This window comes from Oncorhynchus gorbuscha, linkage group LG07 (genome assembly GCF_021184085.1).
Source record: "Oncorhynchus gorbuscha isolate QuinsamMale2020 ecotype Even-year linkage group LG07, OgorEven_v1.0, whole genome shotgun sequence".
Taxonomy (NCBI): Eukaryota; Metazoa; Chordata; class Actinopteri; order Salmoniformes; family Salmonidae; genus Oncorhynchus; species Oncorhynchus gorbuscha.
Genome location: NC_060179.1, coordinates 25,605,771 through 25,618,472, shown reverse-complemented (window position 1 = coordinate 25,618,472; position 12,702 = coordinate 25,605,771). Strand labels below are relative to the sequence as shown.

At 44.4% G+C, this 12,702-nt stretch overlaps 1 protein-coding gene across 1 annotated transcript in view; it reads right to left on the bottom strand.

Moving 5' to 3' along the window:
- prex2 (phosphatidylinositol-3,4,5-trisphosphate-dependent Rac exchange factor 2) overlaps positions 1 to 12,702 on the bottom strand; it is a 256,124-nt gene that overhangs the window by 57,532 nt on the left and 185,890 nt on the right. Inside the window, 4 exon segments of the mRNA XM_046355953.1 lie at positions 1,043 to 1,189; positions 1,391 to 1,488; positions 2,905 to 2,946; positions 9,339 to 9,467. Of these exon segments, the coding sequence (XP_046211909.1) occupies positions 1,043 to 1,189; positions 1,391 to 1,488; positions 2,905 to 2,946; positions 9,339 to 9,467 (416 nt within the window).

Genomic DNA, 12,702 nt, shown 5'->3' with positions numbered 1-12,702 from the left:
GAGCGAGAGGGAGAGAGAGAGATCCTCTTACTTAATCCTGTCTCTAATGAAATGGAGTTTCACTTCTGAAATCCAGAAAATTCCACGTCTTTTCACTTTAAATGACATTTTGGCTATCTCATCCATTCAGTCAGTGTATAAATAATGATTCGAAAATATCACTGGGAAAAATAATTGCTTTCTGAGTGATATTCTTCCCGTCATCCCCTTCAGACCAGGGGGCAAAACTCTACCTCCTCTGTTCTCTAAGTGGGTGAAGTTAGACTTGGAGATTCTCTCTCTAACACAATGACAAACTGTAGTGCTCTAGTGCACTTAAACAAAGTGCACTTAAACAAAGTGCACTGATCAGGAACTGACCACAACTACTAGTTCTGGAACTATCCTAATGTAGACGTATGTGTGTGGGGATTGACAGAGGTCAAATCTGGTCTGTTATCGGTTACCCTGTACTGAACTGTACCAACACAGCAGTGCCAAGCTGGGCTACAGAGCTACATAGTGTCCGGTTGCTGAACCATGGAGGGGCGGTATTGGGTGTACTGTAGGACGCTAGGAAAGCCAAGTCCCCTCATTAAACAAGAGGACAGTCACTCCTCTGAGGACAGTCGCAGTACAATGACATGGCTGTTCACGACCACAATCAACCTAACGTCACCATCCTACCTCTCTCCAGGGAGCCCGGTGCACGCACGCACACACACACACACACACACATTCAACTCCACTGCGGGCGGTCACATACACACAGGAGCACTAAGTTTGTTTGTCTTTGTTCTGGAGCTGATTTGGCGTGGAGATGAGGTGAGGTGAGGCCGCCAAGCATCTCCTCTGGTAAAGAACTAACAGAGCTTACAATATACTCTGCAGTATTCTAATCTAGTTTTGAATCAGGTGCCGTGCAGAGTATTTTAAATCATGTGGAATATTTGGGGGCAACATCTTAGCATTTTTGTGTGTGTTGCAAATCAATCATATTTAGCCTCAATATACAATGAGTGTCCAGGGGTGGTTGATAGCTTCCTGTCTGCCAGTCACTCACCAGGTTGGGAGAGAGGAGGGACTGGAAGTGGAGAAGTAGCCCAGTGGAGGCTACCTGTTCCAGCCACCGTCGGCTTGCCTCCTGAGGGTCCTGGGGGTCCTGGGGGTCCGGGGCCTCTGGGTCTGCCTCCCTGCCTGATCCCTGGGTCTGGAGGGGGGAGGGGTTCAAATGTTAAGCTAGCTGGAGGGTTACAAAATTCCAGTAATTTTCCCCAATTCCCGGGGGATCCCGGACTTCCTGGTCATTGCCTCGTGATTCTGGAAAATCTGGGAATTTGGGGAAAGTTATAGAAATGTTGAAACGCACACACAAGCACACACACACACACACACACAAACGCACTGTTACCTGGTTGAGAACAGCCAGTAGGTGTTGGGAGAAGGCACAAACAGCTGCTACCAGAGACTGACAGAATACCATATCTCTTCTCAACTGGATCTCTGAGTCTAGAGGGATGGAGGGAGTTAGAGAGAAGGAAGGATGGAGGGAGGTAGAGAGAAGGAAGGATGGAGGGAGGTAGGTAGAGAGGGATGGATGGAGGGAGGTACAGAGAAGGAAGGATGGAGGGAGGGATGGAGGGAGGTAGAGAGAGGGAGGGATGGAGGGAGGTAGAGAGAGGGAGGGATGGAGGGAGGTAGAGAGATGGAGGGAGGGAGGTAGAGAGAAGGAAGGATGGAGGGAGGGATGGAGGGAGGGAGGTAGAGAGATGGAGGGATGGAGGGAGGGAGGGAGGTAGAGAGAAGGAAGGATGGAGGGAGGGATGGAGGGAGGTAGAGAGAGGGAGGGATGGAGGGAGGTAGAGAGATGGAGGGATGTAGAGAGAAGGAAGGATGGAGGGAGGGAGGGATGGAAGGAGGAAGGTAGAGATAGGGAGGGAGGGATGGAGGGAGGTAGAGAGAGGGAGGGATGAGGGAGGTAGAGAGAGGGAGGGATGGAGGGAGGTAGAGAGAGGGAGGGATGGAGGGAGGTAGAGAGGGTGAGGGATGGAGGGAGGTAGAGGGAGGGAGGGATGGAGGGAGGTAGAGGGAGGGATGGAGGGAGGTAGAGAGATGGAGGGATGGAGGGAGGTAGAGAGAGGGAGGGGTGAGGGAGGTAGAGATGGAGGGATGGAGGGAGGGAGAGAGATGGGGGGATGGATGGATGGGGGAGGTAGAAAGATGGAGGGACGGATGGGGGAGGTATAGAGAGGGAGGGAGGTAGAGAGAGGGAGGGAGGGACGGAGGTAGAGAGAGGGAGGGATGGAGGGAGATAGAGAGAGGGAGAAATAGGAGGGCAGTATGGGTGGGAGAGAGGGAGGAAGAGAGTGAGAGAAAGAGACAGAGATAGGGGAGGTGTGTGAGAGAAAATTAACTTGTTATCGATGCTGAACACAAATTATATTAATTCCTGGGTCGAGTCAAAAGTTTTTCAAAGTTCAATTGTGGTCAACGTTCAAGTCAGTTGGGCATAAAACATGAATTTGAAATACATGGAGTCAAGAGACAGGTGGTCTGTAGCTGAAAATAAATTGTCTGGTGCCATAATTTCCTGAAAAATAGCCTGCAAGGAGAAGTTAAGAAATCCACTCATTTTAAAATGGGTTCAGGAACCTCCAGTAGAATTCATAATGTGCTTCCTCTGTGCCACATTATTATATTTTATTAAATTATTTGTTAGTATTTAACTAGGCAAGTCAATTAAGAACAAATTCTTATTTTACAATGACGGCCTACCCCTCCCCTAACCCGGATGACGCTGGGCCAATTGTGCGCCGCCATATGGGACTCCCGATCGCGGGCGGTTTTGATACAGCCCGGGATCAAACCAGGGTCTGTAGTGACACTTTTTACATCCAAGGCATTTAAGAGAAGAGGAACACCAACCTGTGTACTGTAGTAGGACCAAGAGCAGTCGTGTTTTCACCTCTGGAATAGTGAAGGACAAACCAAGGTTAGACTCTCAGAGACTTTAGGATACGTTGGTGCTTCTGACCCATAAAACCTGATAGGATGTCTCTCACCAACCGCCCCGTTAGGTCTAGATAGGTCTCTACACATGTGAAGACTAACGTCACAACTGAAGCACACAGATAATATGAATCTGTGTGTGTGTTTAGTATCAATATCAAAGCCACACTGGTGTTCGTGGAACATTAAAAACCTTGGCAGCATAGAGGCTGGGTGAGAAAGTCATCTTGAGAGGTTATGGTGTTCCACTGCTTATTTCACACACAACGTCACACACACACACAAAGTCGCGCACACAAAGTCACACACACAAAGTCACACACACACACAAAGTCAAACACACAGAGTCAAACGCACAGAGTCAAACGCACAGAGTCACAAACACACATACAAAGTCAGAAACAACCACACAAAGTCAAACACACACACAAAGTCACAAACACACACACAAACAAAGTCACACACAAAGTCACACACACACACACACACACACACACACACACACACACACACACACACACACACACACACACACACACACACACACACACACACACACACACACACACACACACACACACACACACACACACACACACACACACACTCACTTTGACAGAAGTGTGATCTGATCAGGGATTTAGGCACACATACACACGTAATTCCCACACAAACACACACTCCGACAGAAATAAATAGAGTCAGAATGTTGGATGAATACACTGCGCCTTCAGAAAGAGTTCACACCCCTTGACATTTTCCATATTTTGTTGTGTTACAGCCTGATTAAAAAATGAGGTATTTTTGTCACTGGCCTACACACAATACCCCATTATGTCAACGTGGAATTATGACATTTTTACAAATGAGTTCAAAATGAAAGCTGAAATATCTTGAGTCTACATGTATTCAACACCTAAATAAGTTCATGAGTAAAAACGTGCTTATCAAGTTACATAATAAGTTGCATGGATTCACTCTGTGCGCAATACAAGTGTTTAACATGATTTTTGAATGACTATTATCCTCATCTCTGTACCCCACACATACAATTATCCTCATCTCTGTACCCCACACATACAATTATCCTCATCTCTGTACCCCACACATACAATTATCCTCATCTCTGTACCCCATACACATACAATTATCTGTAAGGTTCCTCAGGCGAGCAGTGATTTTCTAACACAGATTCAACCAGAAAGACCAGGGAGGCTTTCCAATGCCTCACAAATAATAAACACCTATTTGTAGATGGGGAATAAAACAAAAAAAACAGATATTGAATATCCCTTAGAGCATGGTTATTGATTACACTTTGGATGGTGTATCAATACACCTAGTCACTACAAAGACACAGGCATCCTTCCTAACTCAGTTGCCGGAGAGGAAGGAAACCACTCAGGGATTTCACCATGAGGCCAATTTGGACTTTAAAACAGTTACAGAGTTTAATGGTTGTGATAGGAGAAAGGTGAGGATGGATCAACAACATTGCAGTTACTCCACAATACTAACCTAATTGACAGAGTGAAAAAAATGTACAGATTAAGAATATTCTCAAACATACAGTAAAGTAATACTGCAAAAAATATGGCAAAGCAATTCACTTTTTGTCCTGAATACAAAGTGTTATGTTTGGGGCAAATCCAATACAACACGTTACAGAGTACCACCCACTATGTGTTCAAGCATAATGGTGGCTGCATCATGTTATGGGTATGCTTGTAATTGTTAAGAACTGGGGAGTTTTTCAGGACAAAAAAATGGAATGGAGCTAAGCACAGGCAAAATCCTAGAGGAAAACCTGGTTCAGTCTGTTGTCCCCCAGACACTGGAAGATGAATTCACCTTTCAGCAGGACAATAACCGAAAACACAAGGCAAAATCTACACTGGAGTTTCTTACCAAGAAGACTGTGAATGTTCCTGAGTGGCCGAGTTACAGTTTTGACTGAAATCTGCTTGAAAATCTATGGCAAGACCTGGAAATGGTTGTCTATCAATGATCAATAGACAATTTGACAGAGCTTGAAGAATTTTGAAAAGAATAATGTGCAAATATTGTACAATCCAGTTGTGCAAAGCTCTTAGACTTACCCAGAAAGACTCACAGCTATAATCGCTGCCAAAAGTGATTCTAACATGACTCAGGGGTGTGAAAACATGTAAATTAGATATTTTTGTATTTCATTTTCAATACATTTTCAAAAATATCGAAAAACATGTTTTCACTTTGTCATTATGGGGTATTATGTGTAGATGGGTGAGAAATAACAATATTTAATCCATTTTGAATTTCAAGGTGTAACACAGGGGTGGCCTCCAGGCCGTATACGGCCTACGAGACCGTTTGATCAGGCCCCCTTGCCAATTCATAAATACATTTTTTTACATATAAAACAATCTCTAGACATAATCTCATTACAGCTCGAAACCTGCTAAACTGAATGAGTTGCGAGGACAACTTGGTGTGGATAAAGTCATTGCTCTTCAGCGGGGTGTCCAACAAGCCGCCTTTACGAAACCTCATTTAGATGGGGAAGATGTTATGCAAGCAAGTTCTGTGGTGAGCTAGCTTATCGCAAAGAAACTGAAGCCTCATTCGGAAGGAGATTTCGTAAAAGAGTGTATCCGTGCCACTGCAGAGTTGCTAGCACCAGACAACGTTAAATTGTTCCAAAGTGTCAGTTTGTCTTGAAGAATTGTCACGGAGCGATAACTGACATGGCACAAGATATTGAAAAAACATTGAAGGACTCTGCAAAAAAAACTTTCTCTTTGGCATGTGATGAAATGACTGACAACAAATACTGCCCAATTTGCCATTTGTGTGCATGGGATTACTGCTGAGTTTGACACAAGGCAGGAATTGCTGTCTTTGGAAGCCATGCATGGCACCACCAGAGGTGAGGACTTGTTTGAGTTACTTGTCTCGGCTATGAGCAAATTTGAGCTACGTTTTTAAAAAATGAAGTTGCTCAAAAAAGGGGTTAACAGCATTAGTGAAAAAAGAAAGGAGTTGTCTCAGTCTTGATCCAACTGATTTAATTGTATACAACGACAGCACACATCAAGAAAGTCTGTGTACACAGTCCCTGAAGCCCGAACAACGTAATGGGAACTGTCCCGTCGACCCTCAATTTTATCAAAAGCAAAGGGCTGGATAACCGCCAGTTTAAAGAGCTATTGAGGGACCTTGAATCGGAGTATGGTGATCTGGTTTACCACTGTGAGGTGCGATGGTTGAGCCGGGAAAACATGCTCGGGCGGTTTTACGGACTGAAGGATGAAGTAAAACTATTCATGCAGATGAAAGAGAAACCTGTCGCGGAACTGAGTGATGACAAGTGGATGTGTGATTTGGCCTTCATGGTGGACTTAACCAAGTGTCTGTCTGACTTTAACATCAAGCTCCAAGGGCCGAACCAGCTTCTCAGCGATCTGCTGTCAAACGTGAAATCGTTCGAAGCGAAATTAAGGCTGTGGCAAGTCCAACTAGAAAGGGGTTGGGGTCCTACTCTGCAAGGACAAGAGCCTGAGATTAGGTCAGAATATGGCGGTGAGTGTGGAAAGCTCGAGAAGACATTTTGTGGGCGGTTTAAGGATCTGAAAAGTAAACAACTAGAGTTGAAAATATTTGCAACCCCGTTTAACGTCGAACCAGCGGATGTGCCGGATGGCCTACAACAGGAAGTCATTGAGCTGCAAAGCAATAGTGAGCTCAAGCCAGGTACAACAGCCTCCCTCTCCTTGAGTTCTACAAAATGTACGTTAGTGCTGAGCATTTTCCTGTTCTGAGGAGACCTGCACTTATATTTGCGTCTGTGTTCGGGACAACCTCCTGCTGTGAGCAGTTCTTTTCCAAACTGACTCTTGCAAACACTCGATTCTGCTCAAGACGGACTGACACAAACCAGGAAAACCGGCTGGGAGTAACGTCATCTTCACTGCCAGCTGAATTCAAACGCCTCGTCAAAGATAAGCAGTTTCAGCCATCGTATTAGAGGTGAGTTTGAACAAGCAATCATAATAACAACATTACTTACAATACTAATATTTATTTAAATAGGACTAGCACGTTTCTAAATACTCAAGGACAAAAACATCATAAAATTGATATTTAAACTATAAAACCAATGTCAATGATCAAAGTCACATTAAAACATGAATAATGGAGAAAATAGCAAATTGTAATAATATGTCCCCCAAATTAATTTATAAATATCCAAATGGCCCTTGATGGCAAAAAGGTTCCCCACCTCTACTGTAACACAACAAAATGTGGAATAAGTCAAGGGGTATGAATACTTACTGAAGGCACTGTATTTGGGATGCTAAGGACTAACCAGGAGAGGCTTCTGCTCTACAACTCAGTTTAAGTGGTTTCATCTCAAACCTTTATATTTATGCATCTGTTTTGTGTGATGTTCCCGAGTTTTGTTGCATCTGGTGTGGTGTTCCCAAGTTTTGTTGCATCTGGTGTGGTGTTCCCAAGTTTTGTTGCATCTGGTGTGGTGTTCCCAAGTTTTGTTGCATCTAGTGTAATGTTCCCAAGTTTTGTTGCATCTGGTGTGATGTTCCCGAGTTTTGTTGCATCTGGTCTAATGTTCCCAAGTTTTGTTGCATCTGGTGTAATGTTCCCAAGTTTTGTTGCATCTGGTGTGGTGTTCCCGAGTTTTGTTGCATCTGGTGTAATGTTCCCAAGTTTTGTTGCATCTGGTGTAATGTTCCCAAGTTTTGTTGCATTTAGTGTAATGTTCCCAAGTTTTGTTGCATCTGGTGTGGTGTTCCCAAGTTTTGTTGCATCTGGTGTGGTGTTCCCGAGTTTTGTTGCATCTGGTGTAATGTTCCCAAGTTTTGTTGCATCTGGTGTAATGTTCCCAAGTTTTGTTGCATCTAGTGTAATGTTCCCAAGTTTTGTTGCATCTGGTGTGGTGTTCCCAAGTTTTGTTGCATCTGGTGTAATGTTCCCAAGTTTTGTTGCATCTGGTGTGGTGTTCCCAAGTTTTGTTGCATCTGGTGTAATGTTCCCAAGTTTTGTTGCATCTGGTGTGGTGTTCCCAAGTTTTGTTGCATCTGGTGTAATGTTCCCAAGTTTTGTTGCATCTGGTGTGGTGTTCCCAAGTTTTGTTGCATCTGGTGTAATGTTCCCAAGTTTTGTTGCATCTGGTGTGGTGTTCCCAAGTTTTGTTGCATCTGGTGTAATGTTCCCGAGTTTTGTTGCATCTAGTGTAATGTTCCCAAGTTTTGTTGCATCTGGTGTGGTGTTCCCAAGTTTTGTTGCATCTGGTGTAATGTTCCCGAGTTTTGTTGCATCTAGTGTAATGTTCCCAAGTTTTGTTGCATCTGGTGTAATGTTCCCAAGTTTTGTTGCATCTGGTGTGGTGTTCCCAAGTTTTGTTGCATCTGGTGTGGTGTTCCCGAGTTTTGTTGCATCTGGTGTGGTGTTCCCGAGTTTTGTTGCATCTGGTGTGGTGTTCCCGAGTTTTGTTGCATCTGGTGTAATGTTCCCGAGTTTTGTTGCATCTAGTGTAATGTTCCCAAGTTTTGTTGCATCTGGTGTAATGTTCCCAAGTTTTGTTGCATCTGGTGTGGTGTTCCCAAGTTTCGTTGCATCTGGTGTGGTGTTCCCAAGTTTTGTTGCATCTGGTGTGGTGTTCCCGAGTTTTGATGCATCTGGTGTGGTGTTCCCGAGGTTTGTTGTAATTGGTGTGATGTTACCGAGTTTTGTTGTAATTGGTGTGATGATCCCGAGTTTTGTTGTAATTGGTGTGATGTTCCCGAGTTTTGTTGTAATTGGTGTGATGTTACCGAGTTTTGTTGTAATTGGTGTGATGTTACCGAGTTTTGTTGTAATTGGTGTGATGTTACCGAGTTTTGTTGTAATTGGTGTGATGTTACCGAGTTTTGTTGTAATTGGTGTAATGTTACCGAGTTTTGTTGTAATTGGTGTGATGTTACCGAGTTTTGTTGTAATTGGTGTGATGTTACCGAGTTTTGTTGTAATTGGTGTGATGTTACCGAGTTTTGTTGTAATTAGTGTGATGTTCCCGAGTTTTGTTGTAATTGGTGTGATGTTCCCGAGTTTTGTTATAATTGGTGTGATGTTCCCGAGTTTTGTTGTAATTGGTGTGATGTTCCCGAGTTTTGTCGTAATTGGTGTGCATGTACCATATTCAGCACTAACCTTCCAACTTGGCTAATGTGTGGATGAAGGCCTTTGTGTCCAGTGTTCTGTGTGTACTGTATGGTGCACTGCCTCAAGTTTGTATCTCTGTGGACTTTTACTGCAGATGGAGACATACTCATTACAGAGGCTTTTTCAAGGTCTCAGCGTGTGCATCTTACCTTCGACGAACTTGGCGATGGTGTGTGTGAGGGCCTGTACGCTGCTGGGGAGGTTCCATGGGTCCTGCTTGATGTGGACACGGAGCTTCTTGGTACAGTTAACCCGAGGATCCATCTCCTGCTGGAACTCTGACAGACACAACACCATGCTATAATCAGAGAACGAAAGCGTACCCAAACACGCAGCCTGATCCAATAGAGAATCAGGTTCTTAACTGAGGGACTTGACCATCCAAAAACAACATTCCTTAACCCAGGACGCTGCCAACAGGTTACTATCCAAGAGAATTACATTTCAATTAAAGGAGCATAGATTTGGTGTCTGCATAGATATGAGCTTATTTTCGGGACAAAACGACATGCTTATGTTTGGACGTAGGACAGCTTTATTCAGAGCCTTGTTGAAGTGTCCTTAAGTAAGGACACTTTGGAGGATGTTCTGGTTATAACGCAGATCTCCTGGACACAGAGAGGAGTAGCCAAATAGCTAAATCAGTATCCTGAATCATTTAGAAGAAAGCGGTGTGGGATTGAGGAATGATAGGAGGGGAGAGATTTTTTTTTTTAGACAAGTTACTTTACTGTCCAAAATCATAGCCTGTTGCCTTGGAGGAATCGGTTTGTTGCCAAAAAACTGAAGGCCTTCTTGTGATCCACCTACTAAACAAAAAAAACAGGTATCTTCTTAACCAGCCTTAGGCCACCACACTGCCCACATCCCCCCTTCATCCCTCGTTGTGTCTACCTTACAGTCACGCATGAGGGGCTTTAGAGTCCTTCAAAGCCTGAGAGACACAGGGAGATGGAGAGGAATGGCGGATGAGGAGCCAAACATCTCTTGCATTATTCATCAGCGAGAAGAGAGGGGTGAAGGGATGAGAGTGGCGGAGGAGAGGAAAGAGTTCCAGACATACCTCATCATTTTGCTCCACTGTCTGAAGGTGAGAACCAACGCCCACACACACACTCCCAAATGACCCTCACATTCTCTCTCTCTACCTCTACCTCTGTCTCGCCCTCTCACCCCCAATACCTCTCTCTCCCTTCCGTCTCCATTCCTCCAGCCCAGACACTGTGGACGTATGTCTGAGTGCCAGACAGATATGATGGGATGTCTGCTAATGAATGTCTCATTAAGACTGCTGTCTTTGTTTGGTCCTATCCGTGCCTCACACACAGTCAGCCTTTATTAGGGGGGGGGAGAGAGGCAGCAGATAAATTTAGGCTGTAAACACAGAGAGACACACACACACAGAGGGGTTAGATATAGTGTATATTTTGGAGAGAGATGGGAAGTTGAATCTGTGATAACAGGATGTTGGTGAACTAGAGGCTTGAAAGGGCATTTAGGGATTTGGTCTCCCTTGTGTGTGTAGTGTGTGGGGCTGTGAGTGTGTTTGGTGTGTGTGTGTAGTGTGTGGGGCTGTGAGTGTGTTTCTTTTCTCTAGGAAGGAGGAATGCTCTGCCATCTACTTTATTATCAACACACACACTACGCCAGCGATACGCTTCATCGGATCAACATAACGCACACACACACACACTCCTCCTAGATCAAATGCATCTGAGCGAGAGACACAGATCAGAGGAGGGAAATGAAACATGTCAAATGTGCAAAGTGTTTGGAACGTTCTGATATTTAAAACACACATAGGGGACTTAACACCCCCCCCCCCACACACACACACACACACACACACACACACACACACACACACACACACACACACACACACACACACACACACACACACACACACACACACACACACACACACACACACACACACATAGGGGACGTAACACCCCCCCCCACACACACACACACACAAACACACATGGGGGACCTAGCACTCCCCCCCACACACACACACCCCGAGTCTAATAAAATATCCTCAAAGACACACAAAGACAACCAACTTGTTAGGAGAGTGTAGTAGAGGGGTATAAGCTACAGATCAGGGCCAGATGTATCCAGCGTCTCAGAGAAGAAGTGCTGATTTAGGATCAGTTATGCCTTCTCGATCACAATGAATAACATTATATGTAAGGGCGAACCTGATCCTAGATCAGCAATCCTACTCTGAAATGCTTGATACATACAGTTGAAGTCGGAAGTTTACATACACTTAGGTTGGAGTCATTAAAACTAATTTCTAAACCACTCCACAAATTTCTTGTAACAAACTATAGTTTTGGCAATTCGGTTACGTCATCCACTCTGTGCATGACATGTCATTTTTCCAACAGATTATTTCACTTATAATTCACTGTGTCACATTTCCAGTGGGTCAGAAGTTGACATACACTAAGTTGACTGTGCCTTTAAACAGCTTGGAAAATTCCAGAAAATGATGTCATGGTTTTAGAAACTTCTGACAGGCTAACTGACATCATTTGAGTCAATTGGAGGTGTACCTGTGGATGCATTTCAATGTCTACCTTCAAACTCAGTGCCTCTTTGCTTGACATCATGGGAAATTCAAAAGAAATCAGCCAAGACCTCCACAAGTCTGGTTCAACCTTGGGAGCAATTTTCCAAACACCTGAAGGTACCACGTTGATCTGTACAAACAATAGTACACAAGTATAAACACCATGGGACCAGCCGTCATACCGCTCAGGAAGGAGACGCTTTCTGTGACCTAGAGATGAACGTACTTTGGTGCGAAAAGTGCGAAACAATCCCAGAACAACAGCAAAGGACCTTGTGAAGATGCTGGACGAAACAGGTACAAAAGTATCAATATCCACAGTAAAACAAGTCCTATATCAACTTAACCAGAAAGCCGCTCGGCAAGGAAGAAGCCACTGCTCCAAAACTGCCATAAAAAAGCCAGACTACGGTTTGCAACTGCACATGGGGACAAAGATCGTACTGTTTGGAGAAATCTCCTCTGGTCTGATGAAACAAAAATAGAACTGTTTGACCGTAATGACCATCATTATGTTTGGAGGAGAAAGGGGGAGGCTTGCAAGCCGAAGAACCCCATCCCAACCGTGAAGCACGGAGGTGGCAGCATCATGTTGTCGGGGTGCTTGCTGCAGGAGGGACTGGTGCACTTTACAAAATAGATGGTTACATGAGGAGGGAAGATTATGTGGAAATATTGAAGCAACATCTCAAGACATCAGTCAGGAAGTTAAAGCTTGGTTGCAAATGGGTCTTCCAAATGGACAATGACCGAAAGCATACTTCCAAAGTTGTGGCAAAATGGCTTAAGGACAACAAAGTCAAGGTATTGGAGTGGCCGTCACAAAGCCCTGACCTCAATCCTATAGAAAATCTGTGGGCAGAACCTACAAACCTGACTCAGTTACACCAGGTATGTCAGGAGGAATGGGCCAAAATTCACCCAACTTA